This window comes from Miniopterus natalensis, chromosome 13 (assembly GCF_054644295.1).
Source record: "Miniopterus natalensis isolate mMinNat1 chromosome 13, mMinNat1.hap1, whole genome shotgun sequence".
Taxonomy (NCBI): Eukaryota; Metazoa; Chordata; class Mammalia; order Chiroptera; family Miniopteridae; genus Miniopterus; species Miniopterus natalensis.
The window spans coordinates 3,852,585-3,875,480 of record NC_142093.1 but is presented as its reverse complement, the minus strand read 5'-3'; the positions used below and the strand labels follow the sequence as shown (position 1 = coordinate 3,875,480).

The 22,896-nt window shown below is 54.3% G+C and overlaps 1 protein-coding gene across 1 annotated transcript; it reads right to left on the bottom strand.

Annotated features, from left to right (window-relative positions):
* Positions 1 to 300: 300 nt before the first annotated feature.
* On the bottom strand, positions 301 to 21,564 carry TRIB2 (tribbles pseudokinase 2). Its single transcript, XM_016213835.2, has 3 exons — positions 20,298 to 21,564; positions 15,172 to 15,464; positions 301 to 2,737 (listed from the first exon to the last, which is right to left on the bottom strand). Exons 1-3 carry the CDS (start codon positions 20,565 to 20,567, stop codon positions 2,269 to 2,271), a joined length of 1,032 nt encoding a protein of 343 aa, XP_016069321.1. The 5' UTR covers positions 20,568 to 21,564; the 3' UTR covers positions 301 to 2,268.
* Positions 21,565 to 22,896: the final 1,332 nt, after the last annotated feature.

Genomic DNA, 22,896 nt, shown 5'->3' with positions numbered 1-22,896 from the left:
GTCACTCAGGGAAAGTTACGTATCTTCCCCGGCTTATCTCCTAACCTGAAATAGGAATGTAATGCGCAGCGCCAAAGGCGGTGGTGACCGTAACTCTGTGGGACGGGACAGTTCAGTGAGCTTTTAGAACTGAAGTGGCCAGCACATGCCCAGTCATGATAGAAGGTGACGGCCACCTCGTGTGCACAGGGGTCACGGTCCCCCCGAGAGAGGGAAGGCCTCCGGCAACGCCCGGGTCCCTGGCTGGGGCGCAGCAGCCGCAAACAGATGCAGAAAGTCCCCATTGGCTGGACACCAGCGTTTTAGTTAAATACGCACAATTTTATTGATTGAAGAGATTAGGACAAAAACATTAAACCAAATACAGGACAAAGCACCAGAGGCCACAGACTCCCACCATGCATGTCACCAATCTCTCCTCCTCCGGGGTTCTTAAAAAAACAGGGAGAGGGGAGGAAAGCAGGCCCTCCACACAGCACCGTCTTCAGGGTGTAAAAAGCCTCTCTCCTTCACGTCTTCCGTCACCAGGACCGAATCCAGGCAAATCCATGGCCGCCTTGTCTCCGGACACGAGCGGGTGGGCCGCCCTCGTGGGAGGGGCGCGGCCCGGCTCCCGCTGAGCAGGCGTGAAGCATCCACGGTCCGCACACACATGCCACGTAGTATAATGGAGCACAGATTCAAGTAACATTTACATACTAGAGTCCACGTGTCACCTACCCAAAAACAGGACCATCTCACAAAACGCATACAGGCAGTAAAATCCAAACAACTGAGGTACTGGAAACACAAATATTTATGCCGAAAGAGTTCCGTATCATACAGCAATAGAAAAGCCATTAATAAAAAAACATCGGCCACTCGAAATCAAATAAAGCTACCTAGAAAAGCCAAAGAAAAGGTTATCCCAGGGACAGAAATAAGCAAACGAGAGAAAAAAAAAAATATATATATATATATATATATATACGAATGTTAACGACAGCATGTAACATGTCATCCCATGACAACCCGTAATTGAAGTACTGGCTTAATACATCACAGCGTGACATTTTCCTTAATAAATAGAAGAGTTCTCGAAGATACGAAGGTGCGTATTGGGAGAGAGAGCTGTTTTTATTTATACTGTCCTAGCTTTCAGCTTATTTGCTTTCCCGCTTGTCTCTACCGAGGGTTTTTGTCCAAACCAGAGAGGGCCTTCCAAGCCAAAGGGATTGTTCTTCATAAAGAAAACGAAATAGCTGCCCTGTATTTTATACACGTGGGACAACCTGCTTTGCTTCGCTCGCCTCCAGTAAAACAAAGGCAAGAACGTGTCGCTGAGAGCCAAGTGCTGCGGAGCTTCCGACCCCCAAGCTTCCTGCCGCCTGGCACCACTGCTCCCCTCGCGGCCGGGGGGCGCCTCTCCTGCAGCCCTCGCCACTCAGGAGGGAAGAGATCAAGGAGCTGAATGCCTCTTCTCATTTCTTCCTATCACTTTTTTTCTTTCTTTAAACTATGATAGCAGTAATGCATCTGGAAGTTGGACTTCTAATAGCTTCCTGCCACAAACCAATTGACACAGAACAGAATAGCTTATTAAGGGACAGATTTTCCCCCCCTCCTCTTCAGGGAGCAAAGAATGAACATGTCATTTCCTGACCGGGATATTAAATAGTTTATTTAGAAGAAAGGAGTTGAAGAGAGCGATTAAGAGACACAAACTGGACTTTCGTTTTCTTTAATTTAGCACCCAGGGTTCAGGTCAGTCTGTGTGCACCGAATTGGATTGAAGTGAACGTTAATCATCAGATAGGTGGTTGGCTTGTTTACAAAGAAAAAGAAAAAAAAAGACCCTTGGCCAATTGTACCTTCCCTGAATCGTGACAAGAAGTTAAATGCTAACAGTGCGATGCCAAGATGTGTGTTTGAGGCAGAGAGTTTCATTCTGTCAGGATCTGCAACTATTTTTGAACAAAATGAAAAGTGGGGGAGGCGGAACCAACGGATGGGGTGGCCTCCGGGGCTACACCAGGGAGGGGAAGCGCCAGGGGGTCCCCCCAGGAGGCCCTCCACCCCGACCCCAGGGCCCGACGCCCACCCCACACCTCTGGCCCCCATGCTACATGTTCAGTCCGCTCCTTGAAGGTTTTCCTTCTTTGAACCGAGAAACCTGCGAGTGTCAGTGTCATTCTTGCCACCGAGCCAGGCGCCGCGTGGTGCCCGGAGGGACTGCCTTCCGCTGCCCTCTGCCGCTCCGGTGCCAGCTCAGTCTGCGCGGGCGCGAGCTCAGTTAAAGAAAGGGTCCAAGTTCTCTTCCATGTTGACATCCGGCACCAGCTGATCAGACGCCTCCTTAGCACCATATCCTGAACTCGAGACGCTGAAATCCGTGGAAAACCAAGGATGGCCCAGAATCTCCTGCGAGGTCAGCCGCTCGGACGGCTCCCGCCGCAGGATGCTCCGGATGAGGCACTTGGCCTTGGGCGACAGGGTCTCTGGAATGTTGAACTGGCCGCGCCGGATCTTGCTGAAGAGGGAGCTGGGCTCAATGTCATGGAAAGGGTACCGCCCCACCAGCATGGTGTACAGCATCACCCCCAGGCTCCACACGTCGGCCGCTTTGCCGGAGTAGCTGCCACTGGTGTTCAAGATCTCCGGGCTCACGTACGCTGGGCAGCCGTGCTTGTCGGACAGGGAGTCGTCGTCCCCCCGCAGGATGTAGGCGTCTTCCAGGCTTTCCAGCTTGACCCGGGTCCTGCAAGGAAGGGAGCAGAACATTAGCTCCTGAGGGTGCCCTGAAACCTCAGACCCCATCCGTACATCGCAGCTCCTGCTAGGTTCCCAGTGACTCCCATTCATTCATTCAACCAGCCAGACATTATGTACTGAGCACGTCCTAGGTGCCAGACACTCACTCTTCCGGGGCTGGGGACGCAAGAGTGAACAAGACTGACAAGGACTTTGCATGAAGCTTACAATCTGTTAGGGGACTCAACCCTTCAGCAAGGAAACAAACCATAAATAACGTTATTGCCCTGGCTAACTGCTGAAGGAACAAGAGATTAAGTAATTTTCTCAATGTCACATCTGAGTAAGGGTTGGGATTCATGAGATCTGAACTCAGATCCAACCAACGGGGAAGCTGACAGATGCTCTGTCCACCACATCTGGCAAACTCCTGGCATACGTGACATATCAGTCTGCAAGGACCTTTCACATCACTCAATTGCATTTTGGCCTCACAGCAATGCTTTTGTTAGACATGGAGGATTTTACGATCCTATTTCACGGACAAGAACATTGAGGCTCAGAGTTTAAGTAACGTGCTCAAAGCCTTTTAGCTGGGAAACAGAGAAGACTTGGCCTCACATCTTCCTAAGTCAACCGTGTGCACGTGTGTGTGTGTGTATGCTTGTGTGCATGGGTGTGTGTGTGCATAACATGAGCCCAAAATCCTTCTCAAACTTGACACCCTGTCCCCAATCTTCGCCCTGCCATTCGAAGACCACAGTGCTGGCCGACGAGAATGTAGGACACTCCTGGGTGCACTGGGTAAGAACAGAGGTGAAGAAATCTCATTAAACTCTGAGTCCCTGGAACCTAGGTCTTTATACAGTGGGTCCTGATATCATCATTGGGTATAAAATAAGTGCTCAGTAAATACTTTTGGAAATGAGTTGGACTCTTATCAACTATCCCTAATTTCCAGTGAATGGAGCTGAGGACCAGGACTTGAAGTGATTGGTTCAAGACTGAGGGCTGTCCCCCACCCAGCACCCTAAGCTGCTAGCCCAGCATTCTCTGGTTAGCCCAGGGGCCTACTGAGAATTCCTGTTCCCCCATCTTGCCATTCTTTAAGGGGAAAATTAACAATGACTACTTTTCAGTGCTTAAAACTGAAATCCTCCACCTACTCTCTCGGCCAGAACACAGCCACCACCTCGGATTTCCAGTGGTTCTCAGGCCCCGTAAACTCAGTCAATCCCATCCCATCACACTGCTTAAGGCCAAGGAGGTGACATAAGACAGGGAGGAGGGACCGGAGCTAGGGGTTAGAACCTCATAAATAGCACCAACTAGGTCCTGCAAGGTCCACATCAGTCACATCAGTTGGTTCCTTCATCTCAAAAGGGGACTTCAAAGCATCTTCCCTGTTGCCCCAAGTGTCACAAGGCTCAACTGAGCAGAGATCAGAAAAGTGCTTGGAAAAACCACAATCAAGCTTTAGTCCTAAGTCAGAGCTGGTGACTCAGGTCCATCACTGCTATCTCTCTCCCTTTCTCCTCCTGTGGCTCAGAGCCTTTTAGGGCGATCACCACAGCTGCTCAGACAGCCCCAGAAGGGAGGCGAGGCCCAAATTCATCCAGGGAGAGCTGCTGTTGCTGGGAGCTCTCTGCAGGAAAGGTCTGATAAGATCTCATATCTGGACGACAGGAGTTTCAAAGACCAAGGAGTGACAGCTTCCTGGACTTATTTTCATCAGTGGTGTGGTCAATGAGAAAGGCGCTGGGTTGGAGCTGGGAGAGCGGACGGAGGTCGGTCATCTCCCACCTGCTGTGTGGTTGTGGAGGACTTGCTCAACCTGTCCGTTTCTCAGCCTTAAAGAGAAGTGTCAAACAAGGTAATCTCTTTGCTTTTCATTTCGTATTGTGGTAAAATAAACAGAAGATAAATTTTCCCATTTTAATCATTTTTAAGTGTACAGCGGGCGCATTAGCACTGACTACATTCTCATGGTTGTGCACCTATCTGGACAAGACAGTCTTAAAGCCTCCGTTGGCTGAACATCCTGGGACCCTGGGACAGAGAGCAGCTGCCTTTTATACTTGCTCACCACGCTCTATCGTAATCTGTGGTCCACACGCCCTCCTCGCCGACAGCTAATGGTGTGTAAGAACTGGAAGGGTCCAGACGTGCTCATCTGGAGCTGCGCGCACGAAACACAGGCCCCCCCGCCTCTCGCCTTTTCTCATCTAAGGACGCAGGTGGCGCTGACCCACAGCAGCCTCACTACCTGTCCCGAGATTGGAGGTGAGTCAGTGAAACCCAAGGGGTGGAGGGGAGGGAAGTGCAAACCACAGGCCCACGTGGGTTCTCTCCACAGCTTCCTCCGCCCACTCTCGCCCTCAAACTCTCCTGCCGAGTTTCAGGAGGGAGCCGGGCTCCTCCAAGTTCACTGTCCTGGCAGCAGCGTAGCTATGGGAATGAGCATCGCAGTGGCAATAACAGTCATCGTCATAATAGTAAGACTACGCATCTGTGTGACGAGGGACAGTCCAGCGGAAGGGGCACTAAGGCGGAATCAGAGGGTCATATCCGGGGCTGGGTTCCTCGGCCCAAACCCGCCCAGGCGGGGCCACATCTTCGCTGGGGCTGCAGGGTGACCCGCAGGCATCCCAGCCTCACCCGCTCTCTCCATCCCAGCCTCCTCACGGTTCCTCAAATGCGCCGACTGACCTGGGTCCCTCCCGGGGCCTTTGCACACACACTCCGGGGCCCCCACCCCAATGCTCCTCCCCGGACAGGTGTGCAGCTCACTCCCACTCACTTTTTTTCAAGTCTCTGCTCAAAGAGGCCTGCCCGACCATCCTATACAAAGGAGCCCCCACCCCGCTGCTCCCCAACACTCTCGTCACCCCCGGACACTATGCATTTATTTTTCTATACTTATGCACGTTTGCTCTGTGCGTTACTCGGGTGGTCCGCTCGGGGCAGTCACCTCATGCGTCCCCCGCAGGAGCCTGTGGACAGGTGGCTGAGGTCTCCGTGTCCGCAGAGAACACCCCATGTTCGCTGCCATACCTCCAGCACCTAAACTAATACCTGGCGCACGGCAGACACTCGATCCAAGGGTGAAAGGGACAGTCACACAGTCAAGCCCTCGGAGCTTCAGGGTGCTGAGCTTTAAAGAAACGAGGGCCAGTTCTGCCTAATCTGCCTATTAGGGGGAGGTCAAGTGAGGGATCCAGGGAAGACAGGTGCTGTAAACTACACCTCAGGCACCTTCCAGTGAGGGTGGAGGGAGATGCGACTCAGCCCTTTCAGGGGACAGACTTCGGCACCAAAAGCTCTCTATGCTGAGCCAGATCTAAAGCCCTGTCACTCTTAGCCCCGTCCAGGGCACAACCCTGGCCTCTCTCCTTACCCTGTTCCTCTCCTTTCCCCCCCACCTCCAGCAGCGGTGACCACACCTGCCTCCTAAACGCTCCTCTGGAATCTTCTCCAGATCCTAGGAATTGGCTCCCTCCTATCAATGAACCCCCTCCCTGGAGCTCACCTCTCTCCTCCCCCACCTGGAGACCAGACTCAGCAGCTATGCAAATAAATACCTAAGGAATTTGAGAGTGAAATGAAGACGCCCCAAGGGCTGTGGCCAGCTGCCCTGAAGCTCACCCATCCGCAGCCTCCTTCTCCCCCCTTCCTAGGTGGGGCTTTCAGTCCCCACCTGCCTGGCACATCCTGTGGGGTGTGTGCTGCAGCGAGGCAGCCACAGAGCCAGGCCCGCTCAGCTTGAGAATTACCAAGCACCAGAGGCCATGCATCACCTCTGGACCTGAAGGTGTGCTAGGTACCGACATCTATTTTCTCTTCAGAGTTCATAAAGTCAACTTCCAAAGCAGAAATGATCTTTCCTTCCTGTGGGCCCTGCGCCTGACGCTCAGAGGGGGTGGGTAAGCTTGTCAGGCTGGTGAGGCCAGTTGGGAGCTGAGCGCTCAGCTCTCTCCAGGCTGTGAGCACCTGAGGGAGGAGATCACACCCAAGGGGGTTCAGCCAAGGAGGCTCCACGAAAGCGGGGAGCACAGGTGCCCGGGGTCAGGGCCAGTGGCCTCTGGGGCAGGGGTCTGCTCCTTCAATGGAGGGAGGAGCGCATGCATCCCGGGCAGGGGTGGGGAGAAGGGAAGGAGAAGCCTGGAGGACACCGAGGAAACGGCATCGCAGGCGTCCTGACCTTGCCTGCCTCTGGGAACATCCTGCACTTGTTTACATCACTCCCAGGCAAGGGTCGAGGCAGGCGGCCTGGGTGACGTCTTTAAACAAGGACCTTCCAGGGCGCGCAGGCCAGGGACCTGAGGCCGGGCTGCGGATCCGGTCCAGTCCCCAGGGGCCTGTTACGCAAGGAAGGTCTCTGGGGCTCGACTCCCCCTCTAGAAGTGGGGTCACTGCCCTCTCCTCTACTCAGTGGGTGCGGGAGGCCCTAGCGAAGCACCTGCGTGGTCCCAGCGGGAGGAAACACATGAACCTCCTCTCCACGTCTGATGTCCCCTCTAGAGTCTGAGGGCTATAAATTTCCAGGCAAACAAATTGATTTTCATAAAAATCAACAAGAGCATTTGTGGCCCTACTAATTCAAACGTCCCAATCATCATTTGGGCGTTGAAACTAGGAGCCAAGGGTGCAGGCGTGACCCGTGACAGCCATCTCCTCGGTGTTGTGAGGGTTCAATAAGCAAGCTTGTACGGTACTTATACCAAGCGCCCGCCTAGCGACCCGGCAAACGGTGGCCACTCTGATGGAGTTTATTATTAAGATAAGGTCCCACCTTCAGCCCGAGAACCTGGAGGGGAAGACAGATGAACAAGCCTCGGGCAGATGGGCATGGATGTGAATTCTGTGCCTAGATTCCTGCCTGGGCTCTTTGCACTTATTTTCCCCCCAACCTGGAATATTCTTTCCCCACACATGTGCCCAGATCACTCCTGCTCACTTTATTCAGTCCTGATGAAAGTCTTCAGGATGAGCTTCCTGGAGGTGGTGGTACATGAAAAATAGAGATTCTCAAAAGTGACAAGGAGGGAGTGGGGAAGATGTTTGTGACCGAAAAGCTATAAATGACAGTGCTTATTTCCTGTAGCTTCTTGGAGGAAAGAGCCATGAGCCCACGGGAGCCCACGGCAGGGTGGATTTGGCCGAGGCCCTGCATCCCTGCATGTGTCTTGCAACCTGTCCCTGGCCCGGGCACAGCACAGCCTGCCTTGCCTTCAACCTCTGAATGAACAAGGCTCACATGGCAGCCTGTGTACTCAGTGCCCGCCCAGCCCAGTGCCAGGCCTTGTGTCACTGGATCCCGAGCCAGGTGAGGAAGCCAGAACCGGCAGGATACAGCTCCACTCCCTGCCTCTGTGGAGCAGCAGCACTGGCCTTGGAAGCCCCCGAGGCCCTGCCCACTCTCAGCACACGCCTGACCATCGCCTAAGGGCACTAAGTCGGACCAGCAGTGCGACCACAGGCTCCTTTAGCATCAGTTTCCCTTCCATAAGATGGGAACTTATGGCTACGTGGACTGGGATCTTCTAGCTTTAAAATTCCTGATTTTAAGTTCCCTTTAATTTTTAAGCTCTAGGGGTAGCAACACTTCCTACACAACATCCTTATAATGATAATAATTATAGTAACAACAGCCACCGTGAATTAAACGTCTAACTGCTGGTATTTTTTCAGGCTACATCTCTATCTTTCATAACAAAACTGAAAGGCAAGCATTATGTGAGCAAACTTCCTAAAAAGTGAGGAAAACGAGGCCCCAAGAAAGAAATGGCCTGGATCCTGTATAGGGTAACCGAAAAACTGAGCTCTGAATCTACGTTGGGAGGATTCCAATGTGGGTGCCCTTCTTCAAAATATATCCCAGCTCCAACAGCACAGGTTCCCTCACAGTCAGACACGGAGAAACAGTTAAGGAAAAACCCTGGTATATGGAGACAAATAGTAGCCAGGTTTATTCAGCACTAGGTCCCACACGAAACCGTCACACTCACGCTCCAATTGCCGTAGCTCAGGAGGTGGACAGAGGAAGCTGGACCTGCCCATTTACTAGATGAACAGACTGAGGTACAGAGCACAGATGCGACTTGTCCAAGGCCACCTGGCAAACGAGCGGCAGAGCTCAGATTCAAACACAAGCGTTCAACCTCCAAACTTAGTGCTCCTCCCAAAATACCAAAACTGGCCGACCAAGCAAGTCAGGATTGGCTTTTAAACCTTTAAACACCGCCCTGGGCTCTGGGCTCTGGGCTCTGGGCTCTGGGCTCTGGGCTCTGGGCTCTGGGCAGGAAGAGCTGAGGACAGGGTGGGCCAGGGTGAGGCTGGGCTGGGAGTTCAGCCAGACAAGTGGGCCTGGGCAGGAGGGGAAGTCGGTGGCCTGAGGTCAGTGGAATCTGAAGGAGTCGTTGAAGGCCAGTCGGCCGGGCGGGTCCAACACGGCCAAGGGTCGAGTGAGAAAGACCAGCAGCAGCCAGCTCTGGCCTCTCTCTGCCCGCTACTGCAAAGCTGCCTTTGGCTGCCAGTCCTGGTGCAAGCAGGGGTCCACCTGGGGCTGCTGCTGGGGGAGGTGGGGAGGAGGCCAGGGAGGGACTGTCCCAGCACCAAGCCAACCTGGCAGCCACCCCTGGGACTCTAGGGGCTGCTAAACTCTGCCCAATAAATCTTCCCTCTTTTGATTCTGTTTCCTAGGAGCATCAGTTTTTCCAACAGTCACCTCTGAGAGCCAACAATGCACCGGGTCCTGTCGATTCAGTGAACAGATCCAACTCCAAGGCCAAGGTGCTCACAGAGCAGCCAGGAAACCAGAGAGACGCTTCAGGGCAGAGAGAGAAGAGTCCACGAGGAGGGGCCCCAGGAGAGGGGCTGAGGTTGTACAGGGGGACACATCCTCTGGGCACATCACACACACTCAGGGAGCCGGGGCTGATGGAGAAAACCGCAGCTTAGAAAGATGACGTGACCTGCTAGGAAATCGCACCGTTGGGGTGAGAAACTGAACCCAGCTCAAGCACCCAGGTGTTTCCTCGGTGTCGCTGCCAGGCCTCCAGCACAGGCCTGTGTGCTCTGCCTGCAGGCACAGTCCCAAGCCATCATCGTGGTCACCGGAGAGCCGGAAAGCCACCCACCTCCAAGCCTTCCCTTCACGAAGACACCAAGGGTAGCCTCTGTCACCATAGGAACAGACAGGGAATCCCGAGAAAGACAAGCAGTTCGGACTCCGCGTCAACACGCCGATGGCCTCCCGCTCCCCCGCACTCAGACCTGGCTGCTGAAGGATCCCCGACCCCAAATCAATCATTAATAAATTAATCGTTCACCGATGTCCTCTCAACAGAGCTTTTGCATACAACTTAGTGCTAATGCTGGACAGCAAGGGCCCAGCCAACCCTGATCCTCTCAGACTGCACGGCACACCTCGAGGTGCTGCTCCTGCCTAGCGGCTCAGGTCCAGGATGTTCCTTCCATGCCCATTGGGGGGTGGAGGTAGGGCTCAGGCCAGTCCCCCAGCCTCACTGAACTCGGCCTTTGCTTGCACCCCCTTCCCTCCTATTGGGTCGGTTCCTAAGCCCAGAACCCCGAGGCAGCTCCCCTCTCTCACTGTGATGAGAAGCCCCTCCGAAGAGAAGTCACACCCACCACAGACCCTGAGAGCAGGGCCCTAAGTAAATGCCGCTTTTGCATAAGTATTAAATCCAGTGGAAAGCTGGGCGAGTTTCTCGTTCCATGTGGAACTGTGACCGAGGTCCTCTTCGAAAGGTGTCTACAGGGCAGGTTCACAGGTGTCCATCGCTTGGGCTCCCACTCTGGGCAGTGCCCTGGACACGGACCCAACGATCCGTACGCCTCCCTGCCTCTCGCAGTTTCTCACTAGACTCCAACCCGAGCTGCTCCTGCTCCGTAACGGAGATTTTCATGGATTCACTGCCCACCATGTCCCAGGAACTCCTAGTCCAGCAGGAGGCGAGGGAAGCCTCGAGGTGCAGACAGGGACATGCAGAACAGAGGGAGGCCCACTGTGACAGAAAGCGGGTGCCAGGGGAGGGGTCCCTGAGCATCCTGGGAAGAAAGGTGGGGACAATGGCCTTCCCTGAGGGTTGGCAGTCCCTAAACTACATAAACATGGCCAATATAGAGAAGGGAATTCCAGGAGTTCCACCTCCTTCCAAGGAAAAAGGTAAGGCGTTTTCCTAAATACAGCGAGCCTGCAACTTAGGATAACAGAACTCGCTGTGAATGAAAGAAAGGAGAGTCTCCCCTCCAGGCTCCAGTGCCGCCCTCCCTGCCTTGCTGGATATTAACAGGGGGGAAGATCTGAAGGAAGAGCCAGGAGAGATGCTAACGGCTGAGAAAGAGAGCACTGACCCAGGTTGGTGACGGAGGGAAAACCTGCCCCGCAACCCCAGGGTGAGGCGCAGCGCCGGGGCCTGCACAGGTGGCCCGTGTTCCTGCAAGGGGTCCCCCAGCTCCCTCCTGCAGAAACGGGCACAGATCAGCTTCCACACAGCAGAGGAAATGAAACCCGTGACGTCAACTGATAAAGATCTTTGAGCCAAAGAAGGAACATGCACAGAGGCATGCTCTCAGGTCACAGGGGGCATTTCTGTGCAATGAAATGTCAACACTGAGCCTCGACTTGGGGCAGGGGGGACACTGAGGGGTGGCGAGGAGCCTCATCCCGAGAGAGAAATCAAGCTGGCAAAACTGGGACTTTCTTCGGGCAGACCTGATTACGGCCCAGGGTTGCACCAGCCTAGAGGGCTCTTCCCATCCTGAGTCAGCTAGAGGGACAGACAACCGGAGCGGGGCAGGTGCTGGTTAGGCACCGAGCACGGGGCGGCTGCACTCATCTGCTGAATCCCAGGGGGGTCTCCTTATCCCCACTTCACAGACAAGACACTCTGAGCAGAAAGAAGAGGCCGGGTAACTGGGCAAGGTTAGTGCCGGAGCAGAGAGCGGTATCCAGACAGGGACTCTGCCTCCACACGGGAGCAACCAGCCTTCTCCCAAGCGCAGGCCTCCCCTTAGAGGCTCAGACTGTTACACGGGCCCCGAAGAGCAGCTGGCCACGCAGATCCCCTAATGCCACAGCAGGGCGAGGGAGGCTGGGGGACACGGGCACACCCTTTGGGGATTTGGGCACTGTCCTGGATCAGACTCAGGGCCCAGCCTCACACAGGGGGGCCCCTCCTACTGAGATTTTACTACAGGAACTGTGCATGCAAAGGGTGTGCCCAGGGCGAATTCAATCAGGGTAGAGGTAACTTCCTCAAAACGAAAACAAGAGAAGGGGGGCCGTGCTCTGCAGAAACAGCGGGGGCAGAACAGGAGCAGCGGGGCAGGAAACACAGCGGCTGGCCCAGGCCGAGGGTGGCACGCTGCACCCCCTGGTGAGCCCTGAGTCCACCTTCCCTTGTGGACACCTTGTCATCACCCTTCTGGCCTCTCCCGGCCGAAAGCGAGACAGCACATGCCCGTGGCCTGTGTCGGGCGCCCTCCCAGGACCGATTCAGCGATAACAATTAAACAAAAGACAGAGGAGGATGTGGCTTCAATCTGAACCCGGCATCACATCACAAGGGCTCCGCTCTTCACGGAAATGGCTGCAGGAGGGATGGGCCACATGCTCCCGGAGCCCGCGCCACCCTGGGAACCGCTCAGCCCGAATGGCCGGGTTTTATCAATGACTCTAGGACCCGCTGTCCATCCATCGGTGCCTGCCCCGCCCCGAGTCACAGCATCACCTCACTTAACTTTCCTGGCCACCCTGCAGGGAGGCCATTATTATCCGAGCTGGGAGGAAACTGCAGCTTAGGAGCATTAAGTCACTTATCTAAGACCAGGTAGCTCGTAAGTGGTAAAGCCAGAATGTGAACCTAGAATCCAAATCAAAATAAAACAGGAGAAACAGGAGCAGGAGAACCTGAGATGCTGCTAATTCAAGCCAGAGGCAGAAGGCACGCGGGCATCGGGTCTCACGCAACACTGGGTGTCATCTGTGGACAATGTCTGCAAGGCAACTTGTGGGAAACGGGACTCAGGGGCTGACAGTGCCACTCAGAATTTTTTCATGGCCGACCATGGACTCAAAGTTACAGAACGCCTATGAGAGGAGCGCCCCCACAGGCAGGTCTCCTGACCCAGGTGGCGCTCAGCCAGTCTCACTAGGTAACGCTTTTGCCTTCGGTCACTTTCAAGGTCATCAAGGAACAAGAAGCTTAACTTTGAGAAGACTGGTGTGCAGAAGGTGTTTGGTGATTTGAAGATTAATGATCAAACAGCCCTTCCAAGTCTCTTCTGTGCTCTTCCCCCCCGAGGACCAGCAGTGCATAAAGGGTCAGGAAACAGGCGGATGCCATCCTTTCACTTTCAAAAGTCTCTCAAATTCAACCCACTGCTTCCCCCACATCTTCTACCAGGAAAGGAGGAAGCTTTAGTCCTCTTGAAATGCCTACTGATCAGGTCCCAGTTACTAGGATAGGTGAGGGCCCCAAGGCGGTCCCAGGGCCCCTGCTGGACTCCTGTTTCCTTCAGGCCACTGTGCAGGCCACAAAGACTCTGCTGTGACACTGTCTGCTGGGAATCACAAAGGGACAGGCATGCTGAGTGACAAACCAGGGTCTCACACTCTGAAATCAAAAGATTAAAAACCGAAACAACAATAAGAAGAAAAAAGGTTATACTAGGCAGTGTTCCCCTTTCACAAAAACCTGACAGTTGGGTTAAAAAAAAACACAACACCTTAGCAGGTACTGATGAGAACGTTTAGTGCTTCCTTGAAAATGGACACGACCTTCTCAGACCTGTCCAGAGAGAGACACTTGCCATGTCCTATTCTACAAATCCCCGGGGACCGTAGCATGGCGTGGGGTCTGCCGTGAAATGACAGGATTTGCAGGCTAGCTCCATCCTCAAACTGGCTGTGTGACCTTGAGCAAGGTCACTTAACTCCTGTGTGGCCATCACTACCAATCAGATGGGGAGGGGGGAGTTCTCCTCCTCTTGGGTGGTCCCACCTTTGGGAAAGCAGGGCTGCTGGGGCCCAGGTGCTCTCAGACATGCAGGGGACAGATGACCATCAGCTTCCTACCAGTCACTAAAGTTTTCTTTTTCCAGAGGCAAATGCTCCTTAAAATTACAAAGGATTTAGCTTTGATGTGTTTGCGCCAGTGAATTGTTCTGGTTTCCCATTCACATGGGATGCCATCAGACTCCTACAAGCAAGAGCCTAAAAATATCACAGGCCTCTGGGGTAGACGGGGAACAGACTGAACGGCAGAGAGGTCTGAGAGCAGGACCTGTGCACACACACAGAAGGAATTCCAGAAATGTGAGCTGAGCGAGTGAATGAGTGACGCGGGCCGGCCCTGTACTCAGACGGTCCGGGCGAGCTTTGGGACGATGGACTTGCCCTACACTAACCGCTTTCCCAACAGGCAGCCGTGAGAATCCCATGACATGGCGCAGGCAGACCCTCTAGGACAATTCTTGGAATAGTCGGCGGTGAATATAGATCAGTTGCCTCCACCCTTCTAAAAAAGCACATTATTAAAAAGAAAAAAAGTAACTTGAAAGAGCTTTTACAATCAAAGTCATCTGGAGGAGAAAGCAGGGCCCCCGTGGGGTGTGCTAAATAGAATGTAATGAGCTAATGGAAGAACCATAAATGGAACCCAGATGCCCAGCATCCTGTCCAGCTGTCTCCTAAAATCACCAGGACCTACACTTGGCTGTGGATTTCCACGGGCAGCCTCCTCACCTGGAACGCCGGTCCTTCCCGCATCGCCTGTGACATGTTTACCTTTCAAGGGTTAGCTCCAAAATCATCTCTCTTATAAAAACGTTCCTGACTCTGAATGCTGTTAGTACGGCCTCGCCAGCCCCCAGCGCCCACCTGGCCCGCCACGCACCTTTACTCAGGGCCTGAGACCATCTGCATAGGTCAGTTGACCAGTTAGTGCATCCTGCTATCCACAGCACTGGGGACTGTGACTAATAATATATATTTGGGAAGTATCTGCCGAATGAGTGAGTGCATGAATGAATGAATGAATGAATGAGTGTTAAATGACCGATGCCAGGCACTGAGTGTTCTGAAGGTAGGATTTCGGAAATCTTGCCTCATTCACATTGAAAAGGCCACCCAGGCTTGCAGCCAACTTCAGAGTTCACAACACCTAAACCAAAATAATGACAGGTCACAGGATATCCTGCCCCAGTCCTCTGAGCATCTAACACCTTTAGAGTAGCGGTGACTTGTGTTCCAAGGGCACGTCAACCCTTGTGATAATGCCCCCTCTGTCTGTCCTTCCAGGCTGTCTTCTCTGGACCTAGACAGCAGGCAGCCGGACAGTCTCCACTCTCACCCTCCGGCAAGCTGCTCGGGGCAGCCTGTGGCAGCGCAGGGGTCTGGAAGGAAATGAGACTCACCTCTCCTCGTCCTTAAAGATGAACTTCCGCAGCTTGAGGTCGCGCAGCACCAGCCCCCCGTCGTGGCAGTGGGCCACGGCCGAGGCGATCTGGTAGAACAGCCGGGCCGCCTCCTCCTCCCTCAGCTTCTTGCACGTGCGGACAAAGGAATGCATGTCCCCATAGCTCCGCTCAAAGAACACATAGGCTTTGGTCTCCCCCAGGATGATCTCAGTGATTTGGTTGATGTTGCTGTGGGCAGACAGGCAAAAGCATGGGGCCAGGGACTCCTGGTAGCAGCTGATATCAAACACCTAGGGCGGGAGTAACAACAAGACCAAGAGTCAGAGGGGCCTCTCAGATAACCAAGTCACAGTGTGCCCACACCTCCCACAGGGACCGGCTGGAGATGACCAATGGCGTGCTGACCTGGAACCCAGACCACACTGGGCCTGTGTCCCACCAGCTGTGTGGCCTTGAAGGAGTCACTTGACCTCTCTGGGCCTCCAAATCCTCATGTGTAAAACGGGCACACAACGTTGGGAGGATATGAGAAAGTGAAGGTAAGTGTTCTGCAAGATGCAATAATAAAACTTACCATAAAAGGCACGTTTTATTATTTCTCTCTCTATCCCAATGGCCTCTGTTTATAGAAAAATTAAGGCAAGTTCTGGGAGTGGCCCATCCCAAGCTACACAGACAACACCTTATGTTCCTTCCCAAAATGGAAAATGTGCATGAACACTATGCAACTACCTGTAAAACAACCATAGACACACTTTGTGCTGTACAATTGTGTCATATAGCACTGCACAACTATACAACGGATTAGCAATAATAGATTAAATGCCTAGGCTTTCCCTAACGGTGATCTCATCCAACACCTTCATTTCACAGATGTGGAAATCGAGCCTCAGAGAACAAATCCCATCAAGCCCCTGGTGGCAGAGCTGGGAATCAGACGCAGTCCTTTTACTAGCAAGGCGGACATGCTTCTTTCTCTATTCCTTCCAGAGTCCAGCTCAATGAATCTGTTATGCAATGATTTCCTATGAATCAAAATGAGCCTGTGCAAAGCCACCTCATTGTGGGGCTATTTCAAAAGAAAATCCACCCTCCACACCTTTTGGAAACAGATGTAAGTGGTATTAGCCTGCAGAGAATTTTTGAGGGTTAAAAAAAAAAAAAAAAGCTTTCATTCATTTGCAGACCTCCATAAATCAGGGCTGCAAACCCCCGGGCTAGGAATGTGGCTTTACTATCTGCCTGTGCCTGTGGGCTCGTGACTCCTGACTCGGTCCTGTGCCTGCAGGAGTGGGGCAGGCGTGGGCGGGGGCACTGAGCCGGAGAGCAGCGAAGGCCAGAGGAAGCTCTAACAACAAGACACGTAATGCTATCCGCTCACCATCACTTAACTTCCTAAATTTCTTCTTCGTTAGTTAAAGCATAGTCTCCTTGACCAGCATTTTTCAGGGTGGTGGGGAAAATGCTGGCCTACAAATCGCCAAATTTGAGGCTCTAATCCCGGCTGGGCCACCGCTAATCTGGATGAGCTGGATAAAAAGCACTTAGGGTCAGGGGGAGTCCCTCGTCTTCAGACACCAAAGATGCTCATTTAGAGCCCCGTTGACCTTTCTGGGGTCTGGATCCCACAGGGGAATCTGACAAAAGCTCTCAGCTGACAATGCCCATTCTCAAACGCTGGCATGATGATCCTGGAATTGTTTTAAGGGGAAACACAGGCCTTCTGAAACCTATCCAGGGATACAGGCTGCCATCTAAGAATCCATGAGCTAAGTCGCTTCAAAAAATAAAACCTGTGAATCAGACAGGGTGAGCAAGAACCTCGGGAGCGCCCGTGAGACACCCTAGGCGAGGAAGCAAAGGAACTTTGTGAATGAACAGTAATGAGCCATCTCAGGAAAGCCCTAGATTTTAAGAATGAGTCCTTCAGCCTCTCCAGAGACCACAAATCACACCCTGATACTGTCAAAGGATGACCCCCGAGCACTGACCTCGGAGGTCCGTTCAATTAAGCATCTGCAATGCTTGAGTCAACTGTAACACCCAGGCTGCAGGCGGCAGAGACCCAGGAGGCCTCAAACATCTCCCCGAGCGTAACAAGCACGCTCTGCAGAGGCGAATGTGGACACTCTGCCTTATTATGTAAGACCGATGCCGCCGCCGGGCTGCAGGCTCCCGGGCCCCTGCTCCTGGAGGTATGATTATTTATTACATACTTCCTGCTCACGTGCATTTTTAAAAAATAAAAAGTGATTATTGCTCAGCACCTTTATTTAGTCTACGATCCTGCTCCACTGCTGAAAAACTGAATGGACGCAGAATTAAAAAAAAAGGAAATTGAACATATTCATGGCAGCTTCAATAGGTAGCCATACCCTTTGCAGAGGAGACCACACTGCAAGATGGTGGACAGAGCATGAAAAAATAAAGCCAGTTCTAACGTTTTCCCAAATGGGTAGAAACCAAACTTTTATTAGTAGCTATAACAGGCATTTATGGGCTTGGATTGGTATTTAAACCATCACCTTCAAGTGCAAAATCGAGCCATGAGCCTGGCTGGCAGCTGCTTTTGAATGTTTAATTTGGAGCCTTAGTTATATAACTTGACAGTTCAGATACAGCAGTAAGACTGGGCTATCTTTAATAGCATTTGCAAAAAAAGGGGGGGGGGCATTCTGCCAAGATAGTAATATGTCAGTCTGCACAGTAGCTCCCAGCATTTCCATGAGAGCAATAAGCTGAAGACCCTTTAAAGCTCCCTTCCCCCCTTTGCTGAAAGTAGGCATGGACACAATAAACAGGCTTGATTCTTTGGGTTAAATGACCCTCAAATCTCGCCCCCCCCCCCCCCAAAATAGTGTCCTACAGAATTCTCTATACAGCCTTCTATAATAAGTGGCATCTTCACATTTGATCTGGTTTTGCAAAGACTTTTTTCTTGGGTCAACACAGAGCCAGGAGACAAGACCTCTGTATTCTAAGCCATCAACAGGACCTTGATCAATGCATGGGTTTCCCTGAGCCTTGCAGTAAGCTAGGAGCCCGCAATATACATCTGAGGGTCATTTGTAGAAGCAGCCTTAAAAAACCACTTGGAGCTTCCTAGCATACCGTGTACACAGCTCTGCTTGCATAAGAAGTCACCCGCATCACCTCTGGTAAAAAGGCAGGAAAACAGAAGCTGCTGTGTCTTAAAGGGATGACCTCTGTCAAGCAGAACAATGATACTGCACTTAAATCCACTTGCAGCCACACAGTAATTGGCAAGGGGCTGATTCAATCTTTGCAATAACAAAACCAGCAGATTATGTACAGTCTCAGGCCAGGGAGCAAGTCGGCAAATGACACTGTAAGGTCAGCCGAAAGTGAAATATGTCTTGCAGAATCTGAACCGAGAAAGAAAGAAAGAACGGGGGGGGGGGGGGGGGGCAGAGGCACCTCTGCTTTTAAACAAAGAAATAACAGCAAGATGCTCCTGCAGAATTCGGCGGCGGAGTCCCCTTCCTTAACAGCATCTCCAGCCTTTGAAAAATATGAAAATGCTGTACCGAAGTTGAGCAAAAGGAGTGAAAACACTCGCTGCTGGGTGATTGTGCATATTTCATAGGCGAGTGGCAGCTCTGTGGAACTCATTCATTTCAGAGGATGACTACCCTATTGTGCAACATTGTAGGTCTTCTGAGAATTCAATCCAGCTCTGAATAGCCTACTGAATTTTGGTTAACCAGGCGCAGTTGCTCTGGGTGTCAATAACTCGGAGAAGATGCAAAATACCAAATGCTCAGTACCAGCAGCGAGCAATATTTAAAGGAGTCTCTTCTGTTCCCCTGAGGTCGGGTCTGAACAATTGCAAAACTGACTGGAGACCCTCCACAAAACCCATGTTTTACAATGAAACCCTCCAGTCCCCTATGAAATAAAAGTCCACAAAGCAGTCTGCGGTTAATGGTAAAAGTGTCACGCATTATTTGTAGCATTAGCTGTGCAGACTGACCATTTCAAACACAGCAGGGGTCCCCACTCCTGATGGGCCCCCCTCTCTACCCACCCCCTCAGGCAAAAACAACAGTGAGCACATCTAAAATGAAGTAACAATGAATTCCTGATCTCTGTCCAATTCCTGGGGAGCGCTATGCTCTAAGGTCTTCCTTTTTTTTTTTTTTTTTTTTGCAACTATTCTCCAGCTCATCCCCTTGTCTGGTGCCCTGTGGGTGGCTACAAAGACACACAGACAGGGGGTACCTAAACCAGCCACTATTCAGGGTCAGAGACAAAAAGGAAACCGCAGTGTCCATCTCTGTATCCGGAGGCTCTCCCCTGAGGCTCCAGACCTTACAGGCAAAGGTGTGTGTTTGGGGCAGGGGCTGGGGGGCCAGGGGCTTCAAGCTGGGAACCTGAGGGGGAGAAGAAACTGACCCCCCCCCCCACCAGAGAGAAAGACTCAGTAGGAGTCACTATTTCCTACCCCTGAAGGTGTGCAGGCGGCTTTGATTTCCGCCCACAACCCTCCTTTTAAGGCTCCAGGCAGGAGAAAGCTCTTTGTAAACTCCTTCCCCGCGCTGGGCCCCTGGGCTCAGCCAGAGGGGACACCTTTGTGTGTCTCCGTTAAAACAGGGCACCTTCGGAACAAAGGTTTAACACCTGCTGGCTGCTAAGAACAATGGCTGCGAAAGGAACCGAGTCATCCTCGCCTGGAAATTCGCGGAGGGGGGGGGATTCCCTGCCCGGCTCCAGGTTGCAGGGGAGGGGGCGAGGCACCCGGAGAAGCCCCCTGGGCGGTGGGACGCAGCGTCGCTCGAGGGAGCTCCAGGAGCCTCCGGGACCACGCGTGTCCGCGGCCCACGCTCGGGTCCCGCCGCCCTGCCCGCCCCGGGCTTTCCCAAAACGCCCCCGCCGCAGCCCGCCCCATTGTCTGCAAGGCTCGAAAAACTTCGCAACAACTAGTCGCACAGGAGCAAATAAATAAATAAACCCACGGAACAAGGCCGCGCGCTATTACGCGGAGACTCTCCCTCCCCGGGGCTCCGGGGCTCGGCCACCTCCCGCCCCCCTCGCGCCCCCTCCGAAGGGCCGGGAATCTTCCCGAAAGACAAAAAGCAAAACCGAAGCGAGGGCGCTTTTACCTTGCACACCAGCTCCTCTCCGCTGTGCAGATGCACCGCCCGAAAAACGTGGTCTCCCTCCAGGGGTTCCAACAATAAGTATTTCCCGATGCAAGAAACGCAATGCGACAAGTTCGGAGTCTCCGGCGGGCTCGGGGAGCCGAGGTTCGGGCTGAAACTCTGGCTGGGCTCGGCGGACCTTATAGACGACAACTCTTCGAAATCCTGGGTTTTGTTCCGCGATCTCCCATATCTCGCTATTGTGATGGGGGTGGACCTGTGTATGTTCATGAGTGTGGGGAGCGCACACGACCAACACACAAAAAACCCGCTGGAGCGAGGAGTCGCTGGCGAGCGCGGCTGCAGGCGCCTCGGTCGGTGCCACGGATTTTAAAAGGGGGGCGCGAGGGGAGGGGGCGGGAAGGGGGGCGCGCAGAAAGAGTGAGGAGCCCCAAATGGGCGCCGCCGGGCACCTGGTCTGCTCCGAGCCCGGCTCCCGGGGGTACTCGGTCGGTCGGCAGCGGCTCGGGTCCTTTTGTTACCCCACAGCAGCCAGCGATGTGCAGAATCGCCGCACTTTTAGTTTCTCTCTCCCCTTCTCTTTCCAACGTGGGTCTGGACGCCCAGGCGGGTGGCTAAAGCGGGAGCTGCGGCGCCGGGTCCCCCGGAGCGATCCCCGCGCAGGCTTCAGACTTGCAGACGGGGCGCAGGAGCCCTGCTCCAGTTGGTGCGACCTTCGGGGAGCGCACGGCGGCGGCTCGCTCTCCACGCGCCAGAGCCCGGCGGAGAGAAAAGGGAAACCGGCTCGGGTCCACCGGCTCGCGCCGCTCGGCAGACGGAATCCGCGCTGCACCCCCTTTTTTGGTGGAAAGGGTGGGGGGCGTGGAAGGAGGGGGGGTGCCGGAGAGAGTAGTTATCTACGATTTAACTGTAGATGGCGTCTGAGGCTTTTCCAAGATCGCAGGAGCTCTCCCAAAAATTAAACAAACAGACCAAAAAAAAATAGCAAGGGAGCATTTAACTTAGAGCGGTCAGCGCTGCCAACAAAAGATTGCAAAAGCTGGGCGCGGAGTTGCGGCGCGGGGCCGGGCGCAGGTACCGCGACAAAGCCCGGGGCTCGGCCGGCCGGCCCGAGGTCAGCACAGGCTCATGTCGCCGCTCGCGGGGGCTCCAGGTTGTCTTCTGAAAAAAAAAGGGAGAAGTGCGGACAGGGTCCAGGGCAGACCGAGGGTCTCCGATTTCCCCCGGCCCGAGCTTCGGGGGGGGGGTCCTCCGGGCGCTGGAAGGGGATGCGCCCCCAGCCCTGCCAGCGCGCGGCGCTCCTTTCCCGCCGGGGAGCTGGATCCTGCCTCGGAAGAATTTGCCACCGCGCCGTCTCCCCCTACCCTGGACCCGACCGCCCGGACGGCTCGGCTGGGGAGGAAACGGACGGCTTTTCTTCCTCTTATTTGTTTCTTTCCCCCTCGGAGGCAAGAGGAGCGAGTGTTTCAAATGGAGGGGGGGGGGGTGGCCGACGGTGCCCGAGGCCAATCCCCGCGCTCAGCACGCCCGCATCTCCCGGCGAGGCGGTATTAATAGTTACTTACGTGGCCCGGGATCTCGCCGGGAGCTAGCGGGCCGGGAGTGCGCGTGTGTGCGCGCGCGCCCCGCTCGCGCCCGGCCTCCCCATTCAATGTCACCGACGCTTTTCCACCGAGCCTCCGCCCCCCGCCGCAGCCGCCACTGGCTCAGCCCGGAGCGGCCCCGCCCCGCCCCCGCTCGGGCCCCCCTCATTGAGCGGGGCGCCCATCAATCAGCCTCGCGGCTGCCAGTCCCCGGGCGGCTCCCCGCGCCCGCCGGCAGCGGCTCTGCCATTGCAGCTCGGGGCCCAGGGCGCGGGCGCTGCCGCCGCCGCCTCGCCGCGCCCGGGCTCGGTAAACAAAGTGCAATATCCTTCCGCGGCCCGGGGCCTGGGAGCCAGGCCCCCCGCGGCCGAGGGAGAGGGTCCGGGCGGCGCCCCGACTGCCCCGCGGGGTCCCCCCAGGAGCGCGGGCGGTGCCTAGCGTGCTCCGTGCCTGGTTCATCTTCCAGGCGCTCTCCCAGGAAGCCGGGCATCCCCCGGGCGTCGGGCCGCCCTGCTCAGATGCTGTGGCCCGGAGCCCGGGCTCGTCTCCGTCGGAGAGGAGAGTGTGTGCGTGGGGTGCTGCGTGAGGCTGCAAAAATTAGTCTCACTGTCTTTTTTTTTTTTTTTTAAACACCCCCCTACCCATTTAAAAAGAAACTGATGCCTTACTTGGAGTCGGTGCCACCCTCCTCCTGCCCCCTCCACCCCCAGGCCCAGGGCTCTTGAGTATTTTCAGCAGAGCAGACCGGCTGAAGGCACCTTTTGACTCAGACCAGATTTAAGCACTAATTCTGCCCCTTCCGCAGCCGTGCTCAGAGTGAAACAGACCCGCACCCACCCCTGGCTGCGGGCGCTCCTGGCTGCCAGCCAGAGTGCTGGGCCGCAGGGTGCTCCTCCCTTAGCGCACCCCACCCCCATACAGGGGTCAACCTCAAATGCATTCAGCACTGAGAGTCAGCAGGGCTGCTCTTTCAAGCTCCACCCCGCCCTCCTCCCAGTTATTCTCAACTTTCTCAA

Excerpts from the sequence above, each read along its gene's own strand:
- TRIB2 (XM_016213835.2), bottom strand. The coding sequence starts at position 20,567 with ATGAACATACACAGGTCCACCCCCATCACAATAGCGAGATATGGGAGA. Across the intron at positions 15,465-20,297 it reads GAGAGGAGCTGGTGTGCAAG|GTGTTTGATATCAGCTGCTA; the intron begins GTAAAAGCGCCC and ends CTCCCGCCCTAG. Across the intron at positions 2,738-15,171 it reads ATCTTTAAGGACGAGGAGAG|GACCCGGGTCAAGCTGGAAA; the intron begins GTGAGTCTCATT and ends CCTTCCTTGCAG.